Source organism: Phodopus roborovskii, unplaced genomic scaffold (assembly GCF_943737965.1).
Source record: "Phodopus roborovskii unplaced genomic scaffold, PHOROB, whole genome shotgun sequence".
Taxonomy (NCBI): domain Eukaryota; kingdom Metazoa; phylum Chordata; class Mammalia; order Rodentia; family Cricetidae; genus Phodopus; species Phodopus roborovskii.
In genome coordinates, this window is record NW_026125711.1 from 238,629 (window position 1) to 248,848 (window position 10,220).

A 10,220-nucleotide genomic window follows, 5' to 3' on the forward strand; every position below is an offset into this window, starting at 1 on the left:
TCTTTAGCATTCAATAGAACAACAGAATTTTTGATTGAGTTTTATAATCTATATAAGAACATATGTTCATTTTCAACACCCATGCCCTTCTCTGATTCTACGTCTTCCACTAGAACCTCTCTCAAGTGCCCCAGATACTTTCGTGAATTATTTTTGTTTGCAGACAAGTAAGTTTAATTATACTTTCTTGTACAAACATGGATGGGAATCAACTTAGTAGGGCAATGATAATATACCAGTGGCTACACCACTAAATATAACGATAATCCCTTCTACAAAAAAAGTTAACTGCCAATAGTTAACTTAGAGAGAGGGGTTGGGACATCTAGATCCCTTTTCCATCAACGAAGAAATATTAATGTATCTGGTATTATATAGAGTTGTGAAGAGTACATGAGTGCAATGGTTTCCTGGTGTCTAGAAAACATAGCTTGTTCTATATTGTACCTTCTTCTCACTTACCTTCTTCTGTTCCTTCTAGATTTTAACTGATCCTTGGAGGGGATGATCTAAGTTGAACACTCCACAGTCATTATTGGCATATATACCATATGGCCTTCCTTTGATAAAGCAGGAACTCACTAGAAGTATACACAAAGGAAACTCTTTAAGATATTAATATAAGTAATAAAAATAAACCAAGTCAAATGTCATTAAATTGAAATAATATATATCTTGATAACAAAGGGAATGATCAACACAGTGAAGAGACAAATAAACAGTACAATAAAAATACTATCAGAAAGCAATTCATCTGAAAAAATATATAAGATCACTTAATGTGTCTCTGCTCTTCATTATTACTATTATTATTCCCAAATGTGTTATCTAAAAACTAGCTGTTGTGATTATGCAGCAAGAAACCTGGGGATACAGTTGTCTCTATTGTATGCAATCTTTGGTTCCACTAGAAATATATACAAAGGGGTGATGTAGCTGCAATATGCAGTAGTTTAATTTCAGTCTGTTGAGTGACCTATATATTGATGTCCATAGTGGCTGAACTAGCATTTCCATCGGAAGTATGTAGGGATTTTTATCTAACATAAACCAACCCAATATTTTTAGTAACATTTGATTTTTTTTACTTTCTGGCAGCCATTCTAAGTGACATGTGATGGAATCTCATGTCATGTATTCAGGCTAGATATTCAAAAACAGACGAATGGGTTAAAATTAACTACATTTAGACAGTGATCTAATATTCCACCTTTAGAAACAAAATCTCAGGCTTTTTTCCTAGGGTGGCAAGAGTCAATTCAGATGAGGCTTTGGTTCTCACATAGGTGTACACTGGATGCTATGCTTACTGGAAATATGTGTAAATTTTCTTTCAACATCTGAACTTTCCGTTTGGAAAGACATTTTTAAAATGGACAATTCCCATCACAAATGTTGCCCATATGTGTTCTGTTTATAGAAAACTGACATTAAATACAAGCTGTAGGTATTATTAAAAAGAAAACAATGAGGAATAATGAAAACAAGAAGGAAGAGGGGGAATGTGGAAATAAAAATAAACATGTAGGAGGGGGATGAATAGGAGTACAATATCTTCACATATGTATAAAATTTCATTAATGATACCGATTGTTTTATGTGTTAACTTCAATATTAATACAAAATGCTAAACAATAGAACACAATGAAGGCATAATTTTACATTAATAATACATATTATATTTTAAGTAAAAATTCTGGAGACAAACAGAATAATTGTAAAATTATATAAAGACTATTTCTCCAGGAATGTGAAAGTTATTAGCATGGGTTCAATATCTGTTTAATAAACAACAGAGCTAAAAATTATATTATATAAAATATTCAAGATTAATAGAAAATTGAAATATAAAATTCTATCATTATGAATGAGAACCATACAACGTCTCTTCCAATATGAGATACTACAGGTATTTGGAAATTATGTTTAAGAATTCAAAAAAAATCACAACTATGCAAATGAAAATGTATAATATGAACTGTAGTTTGATTATTAATTAATATCAAATTGTAGTTTAATACTTTCAGACATAAAATAACATAGCACTTATTATTTCATTATTCAGGTTTATGAAATGCTTGAAGACTTAATGCCAGTTTTAAACAGAGGTTCCCCGAAACAGGAGAAATGTTTTCCTTTGATTGCATGTATTTGAGGGGAAAATATATAATCAATCAATATCATGAAAATACACACAAAGAGTCAACTACTCAACATGTAACTGTCAAAATATGATTAGATCTAAAGCAGGCTTGTCATTTAAATGAAATACTGTGTCCATGTCCATAATCAAGATTTGATAAACTTGTGTCTACATAAAATGCTGTTATTGAGTAAATCTTGGCAAATGGTACTGCTTTTTTAAATATTTTAATTGTGTCATTCTAAATGTATCTGAACGTGGTTTAAAGAGGTAAAGATGTCACTCACCTACATTTTTAATTTACTTAAAGTCTAGAGGGATTGTACTCTTTTGGATCATGAGCTAGATTTGTAGGCTAGCAAAATGTTGACCCACACAATATTTTCAATCTACATTTTGATCATACCTATAGGATATGAAAAATTAAAATATATGTGGTGTGCTTGGATTTTAGACACCATGGGTTGGATTGGAGATATGTAATCTTAAAAAATGTATTAAATGTGGAAAAGGTCCTTGAGAGAAATGAACAATTAATGAAGGCTAAATATAGTCAAAATGAGTGATATATTTAAATAAAAACTGCATTACGAAGCCCTTTTCTTTGTTCAATCAGCAAATTAAAAAGTTATGACACAGCTTTAACAGATCCACATGCTAAATGAAATTCTCAGGCCTTACCAGGGACAGACAGGAATTGAACTGATTGCCAAAGCTGTTTGTTTGTTTGTTTTGTTTTGTTTGTTCTTTTAAGAGATCTGGCCCCTTATGAAACAAGCATGTCTAAGGTAAATCAGTATTTTTCAAGGCAATCAGTAGGTTGACAATTCAAATTTAGGTCTCTTTGCAGATAGAAATGAACATTCCATTTATGTCTTTTCATTGTCATGGAGACAGGCAAAACGAAGCAAGAACAAACCTATTCTACTAAGGAAGTCAGCTGACAGAATACTTAGATAAGACCAGAAATAATTGTTAGACATCCCAGTTAAATGGGTACGTACATAAAGTGTGACTAACTGGGTTCAAAGTCCCATTTCCTCAGACTCCTTGGATACATCACTTCCTCTTGCCTGCCCTGCTTCCAGTTCTGCTATGGAAGAGTCAACATCTAATCTGACAGAAGCCATCTCAGAGACCACTGTTGGACTGGATGATGAGCCCAAAAGTAGCAATCTGTCCAACCCATTAGAGGAGGCAAAGTCAGGTAAGAGGGTTGAGTGTTCAAGTAACACTGTTGATAATGAACCCTTGGGCCATCCCTCATCCAAATGTTGCTGTGTTTATGAGAAGCCATGTGCCTTTGGTGAGAGCTCCTCAGAAAGTGAAACAGAATATGATGACAATTGTGATGTACTCTGTGCTTGGGGTCATCACAATGGAAGATGCCGTGTTCTTTCAAGTACTGTTGCTACTACTTCACTTTCAAAGATCAAGACCCATCTGAATCCCTTCATTTCCCCCATTAATGACTAAGTCTCATTTTGCTTTTCCTATCCCTGAACCAGATTGAACCAAAATATGCCCATGTAACTACTCAGGGATTAAATGGTTGGTTGATACTTTTGTGTTTCTTTGCATGGTATGTTTAATCTTTGCCAAATTAAAAACAAAAGGTAATCATGGAGGAAGGCAAAGGGTGAAATATGGATCATATAGAGTATTGTTAAGCCTGTCTTGTATTGCATAGTTTCTTGTTAACCACATAGGAATCTAGGTTCACCGAGACACATCTGTTTACAATTTTATTATAAGATACTGGGACTATCTGTACGCATCACCTCCTGGTTATCCCCAGGTAAATATGTCAAACTCTTCAATTTTTTCAAGTCACCACCTTGTCCACACAACATTAGTTACTTTTCTCATAGCTGTATGACAATAACTGACAAGAAGTAATGTAAGGAGAATATTTTGACTAATAGTTCTAGGGAAAACATTCCATCACAGCAAGAAAGACATGGCAAGAGAAATGGAAGAAACATCTGCGCAGTGGTGGCACACATGTATAACTCTAGCACCCAAGAGGCTAGCCTGGTTTACAAAGTGAGTCCCAGGACAGCCAGAGAGAAACCCTGTATCAGAAGACAAAAATCAAACAAACTCAAACAAAAACAAAAGAAGAAATGGAAGAAGCAGGCAGCTAGCTGGTAACATTGCATCTGGATTTTATGAAGCAGCAGGAGATGCACCTCCATAGTTGATTTTCTGTTTTTCATTCAGTCAGGCAGTTAGAATGCTCTCTCACCTCCATTAACCAAATCAATTAATTCCCTACAGACATGCCCAAAGAGTTGTCCTCTCAATGCTTCTAGATCCTGTCATGTAGGCCAACCCTTATTGACGTGTCATTCAAACCTATTGCTTAGAAATATTAGTTGTTAGTCAGGCATTGGTAGCACACACGTTTTATCCCAGCAATGGAGACACAGAGGTAGATAGATCCCTGTGATTCAAATCCAGCCTGCTCTACAAGAGCTAGTTATAGGACACCCTCAAAAGAAATATAAAGAAAGCCTGTCTCAAGAAAAAAAGCAAAAACAAAAAACAGTAATGTATCAAGTGTTTTTCCTTCATGGGTGCCTGTGCATCATGAACATGCAGTGTCTTTACAATCCAAAAAATACATCAGATTTCCTAGAATTGGAGTTACAGATGGTTGTGAACTCCCACTTGGGTTCTAGAAATTGAACCCAGCTCCTCTAGAAGAGCAGCTAGTACTTTTAACCAGTGAGCCAACTTTCTAGCACTGTAAACATTACTTTTAAGTAATATCCCTTTCCCCTTTGTCCCCATAATTTCATGGCTGTCTGTAATACAAAATGCATTCATTCATTCCCACTTCAAAAGTTCTGATAATCTTCAGCAGTTCCAACATTATTTTAAAATGTAAAGTCCATGTCTTATTGAAATTCAAGGTAATTTCTTAACTATAACACTCTATTAAAAATGGAGGGAACAAGATGGCTCAGTGAGTGAAAACAATTGCTGCCACACCTGCCAACCTGGGTGACTTATGGAAGGTGAGAACTGACTCTTGATTTCTTCAAGTTCTCCTCTAACCTCCACAAACAGATACCACAGTGTGTGTGTGTAGTGGGAGTGGGTGTACATGCACCTTCACAAAAACGAAATTTTAAATAAGATAATAAAAAATAGGTTACTTCAAAAATACATAGCCATAGAAAAATGTTGCTATTTCAAAGAGAAGAAAGGGAACAGAGAAACACATGATCACACCCAAACTCAGAAATACTACACCATATCCTGCAGCTCCATGCTTGCTATGTGAGTCTCATGGTGAAATCGTGTGCATTAGAAAGGGCTTATTTAGGTAGTTCCACTACTCTACCTCTGCTTCTAAATGTACACAAAGCTTCTCTATAAAACTAGAATCATTCTATGTTCACAGCTTTCCTTGGCACATATCCACGGTTTTGACTTCTCCAAAATCCTTAGCTCTCCACTGATAATGATGTTTAACCCTCACAGCTTAATACAAAGGACACACACCACCTTCCAAGACTCCAAACCTTTCACACATTGAACTCATAAGCTCTCTGGAATCATGGTGCAAGACTCCATGACCCCTTCAGTGTTTCTATATATCATGTGCACAAAACCAGAACCACATGGCTAACACTGCCAGGTTTTGTAGCAATGTCTAGTTGGTGTCTGTACCCTGGGAACTACAGTTGCATCAATGACTGTGTACTGATCTTTGAGAAACACTTTCTCAAGGAGTAATTGTCTAAAGTATGGAATACTTTCAGTAACATCTCAGTTTAGGTCCTGTCCGTACAAATGAATTTTCATTTCTGTAAGTTGGAGCCCTGGATGGGCGGGTTATTGATGATAGGGTATCTTATTGTGCCAATGCAGAGTAAGAGGTTCCTCTTCAACATAAAGCCTCTTTTTGAACATTTGTGACTTTACACATGTTAAATCAAGGACTTTGCCTTGGTAATGCACATTCCTTCTATTTTTGTGATCCAGTTGTGGTGGCTTTGTTTGGAGGGGTGTATTTGTGTGTGGAGACCTAAATAAGAGTAGAGCAATAGCCATGCAATGCTGTTCTGTCTTGGTACATTACCTCTGTGAAACAAATTATTTCATTATTCTTGTATTCAGCTTCATTAAAATTCTCAGGGCATGAGCAGAATATAGAAAGAATAAGGGCATGAACATCACACAAATAGCATCTAGGCTGGTTCTCAGTACAGTCTTTGATTCTTTCTGAAGTTCCATGAGCTGTCCCTCCGCTGTCAATATTTCTGTTAGACATCTGGTCTTTGAACCTCCTACCAGAACAGACCATTAAGGACTGTTTAAACCATCTGAGGGATTTTCTAATCTATAGTTACAAACTCTCCCATGTCTTATACATTGAGGTTCATCACATAAACAAACCTATTTCTGCCTACCAGTTTTTTGTATTAGTTATTGTTCTTATTGCTGTGTCACAATACCTAACATGAAACAATTTAAGGGAGGAAGGATTTGTCACAGCTTACAGTTTTAGAGGATACATTCCTTTCTAACAGGGAATAGATAGCAGCATGCAGGGAAGGAACAAGAAGTCAGCTCGTCATAGGGCATCTGCATTCAGGAAGCAATGAGAAATGAATAGTGATATGCACTTTACTTTCTCTTTTTATTCACTTGCAGTTAGAAGGGATCTCACCTCCATTCATATCATGTGAAAAATCCTTCACAGATATGCCCAGTCATTTGCCTTCCGGGTAATTCTAGATCCAGTCACTCTGACAAACAATCAATCATCATACTCATTGTATATGAATGTCAGATTGTTTATGTTATATCAATTGGAACCTTTTTAGTTTTACTTAATTTATCTACATCACTTTATTCTTACTTTTCTACAGAATAAAAGTTATATCCTTATATATGGGGGTTTGTAAAATAATATCTATGTCCATTCTTATTCTGTAGCCCACTATCATAGTAAGAACTTACAACTTATAAAGGTTAGTACTGCTCTACATTTTGAGATTTGAAAGGATGCTATATTTTCAAATGTCTTTGATTTCATTTGTCTCATCATCACCCAAAAGGACTCACAGTTTCAGAAATCTCTACTGATCTCTCATAGATCATCCTCATATATTTAACTGGATTTCCACACAAATATGTCCTTTCAACAACACTTTTTGTGTCATCCCACTTCCTATTTTTGTTAACATTATCTTGCCAATTTCTTGACTTTCTATGCCACTGAAAGACTCAGTTGAAATGTTTGTAAATTTTAGGGAAGAACTGTCAAAAAATACAACAGTATCTTGAATTTAGCACTAAGCCCAGAGATTTATTAATTAAAACCTATGAATCATTAAAAAAGCCAAATCATTATTATTAAACATTTTCTGTGTCATTCTATTTGTCCTATAATCTGAGATTCCAATTTACACTCATGTTATGCTCACTTCTATCTTTGGTATTTTTACATTTACCTTCTATACCTTGTAAATTTTCCTGTTCAATTATTTTCAAACATACTTAATGAACTATTAAATTCATCCAATTAACTTTTAAATACCTTCCTGACTCCTTGATTTGATATTTTTCCAATTAGTATATACCTAATTAAACTTTGCTCAATTTCTGGCTTGAAATTTATTTCATTGAACAAACTAGGTACTGTTATTTTATAACCTAGTCTAACAATATTTTGTGATTTTTGTGTTTTTATTTCTTTTCTAATATTTTATTTATTCTCTGAAAATTTTATTTGGTTTGTTCAAGACAGTTTTTCTCTTTATTGCTTTGGAGACTGTCCAGCAACTAGCCATATAGATCAGGCTAAACTCTAACTCACAGAGATCCTCCTGTCTCTGCCTCCTGAGTGCTAGGACTAAATGTGTGTGCCACCAATGCCCAGCTCTCTGAAAACTTTCATGCATTTATCCTGCTTATACCTATCTCCCTACTATCTCCTTGTAACTCTCCCTATTGCCTCCTTGTAACTCTGCCTGAACATACCTGCTTTTCAATTAATGTCATATATTTTATATCTATAACCCAATAAAGCCAATAGGTGCTGCCCAAATTTGGGTAGTTGAAGTTATCCTTGGAGCATGGCAACATTCCCCAAAGACCAAAAGAAAAGTGACCTTTTCTTTGTGGAATATTAAAGATGTGTTTCATTTATTTATGCTGTGAAACATTTGCTTAATGATTCAAAGGTATGTAGAATTCTTTCATATTGTATTTGTTTAACTCTGTGAAGCTGTTATTTTGCCTGTCTAAAACACCTAATTGATCTAATTAAGAGCTGAATGGCCAATAACAAGGCAGGAGTAAGGATAGAAGGGTCTGGAAGGCACAGAAAATAAATAAAAGCTGAGGAGAGGTAAAAGGAGCCTGTCTGAGATTTGGACTGCTGCCATCCTTCAGATCCTGATTCTATTGTCTAAGAGACAGGTTCAAGAGTTCCTAGGTGTAGCTGGCTCTTGAAGCCTCTGAATACCAGTTTGTGGAAACAGCACAAAGAGGGACAATGAGCCTCTCATCTGGACTGAAACTAAACAACACACATTTGAGACTTGAAAAACAGTTCTGCCTTTGGCTCCTGTCCAAGCACTTCCAGATGTCCCAAAACTTTTTCATCTGTTTGTACACAAATAAAGTACATTAAAAAGGGATTTTAATTCAAACTTTGGGTCCATGGTAAGGCCCTATGACATACTTTTCCAAATGTTTGCTCCCTGTAGCCATGGGTCACATCTAAGAGATGTGACAGCTGCTGCTGGTCAAATGAAAAAGGAAACAACCAGGCAAAGAAAGAAACAGAAACAAGTTAATTCTGGGCCAAGATCATATTCTTGTAGTACCTCGTGACATGGTTGAGGCCCTTTTCCTCGGAGCAGCAGAACATTGGCTGTCTAATGACTGAGTGTCCCAGGACCAGACTCTATTCCTGGCCCACCCTCAGGTCTAATTTTAGAAACCCACTGCCTTCACTGTTAAATTGGCTACCCTGTGTACTGATGATTCAGGTGATCATCCATGATTGTCAAGAGATGAAAGATGAAACCAGGTACGTTGGAACTGCAGCAATTACTTTAACTGAAATGATTTGGACCCAAGCCACGTACATCAGTGCAAAGAGTAGAAGTGATTTGTCTGATCCACACTCTCAGATAGGGAAAAGAACCTTTATTATATAAACATCATTTTGTAAGCTTTTACTTTTAGGAATGTCCATGGTATGATCGGTGGAGAAAGAAGGCTTCTCATTGCTGGGGAAAAAGATATTAAAAAACCTTGGCCCTGATAGAGGCTATTTGGTTTCCCCTACAAATTGTTGTCCTATGCTGCTAGGCTTCTGACCTGGATTCCAGACAAATAGTTCTAAAGACCAGTGGGGCCTATTGATGTTCTGATGAGTTACCATGACCCAGTGCTGCCTGAAAATCCATGGTAAAAAAGAAATGGACAGTTCAAACCCACGGGATGATGGAGGACACCTGAGGGGAAGATCATTCCCCAGAAACAGTTATCAGAACTCTGGTAACTGACCTTTACCAGGCTACTCATCTAAGGTCAAAAAAACTTTTTCATCTGTTTGTACACAAATAAAGTACATTAAAAAGGCGTGTTAGTATATTAGTATGGACAGCCTAGTATGAGACAGCTCACCCAGATGCCAGTTTGTGCTCAACTGACTCGAAAACAGAGAGTTCTGACCAAGGGAGGAGTCAGAATGAGAGAACAACAGCATAGTGATGTCTGGGAAACTGACATTCCTAAGGTCTGTTCTTCTTGGGGAAGAAGATAAAAATACTTGCTACTTTTTATGCATAGCTTTTCCGGGTGGTACAACTGTTTCCCATCAGGACAAGAATTTCTCAAATAGTAGTTACAATGCTCATGCATGGTCCCCTGATTTGGCTTCTCTAGCAATTTGTTGCAAGAATGACCTAATTTTCATAGCCAAAACCTCTCAATTATTAGCTAAAGCTTTAGACATAAATTGAAAACTTAAATTGTGGATACAGACTTCAGAGTTCTGAACAAGCAAAATGAATAAGTAAGACATTAAGTGAAAGTCTAACAA

General features: G+C 36.0%; 1 protein-coding gene across 1 annotated transcript; it reads left to right on the forward strand.

Annotated features, from left to right (window-relative positions):
* Nucleotides 1-3,238: 3,238 nt before the first annotated feature.
* On the forward strand, nucleotides 3,239-3,619 carry LOC127217526 (E3 ubiquitin-protein ligase PPP1R11-like). The gene has a single exon (XM_051178529.1). It carries the CDS (start codon nucleotides 3,239-3,241, stop codon nucleotides 3,617-3,619), a length of 381 nt encoding a protein of 126 aa, XP_051034486.1.
* The last annotated feature ends 6,601 nt before the right edge of the window (nucleotides 3,620-10,220 follow it).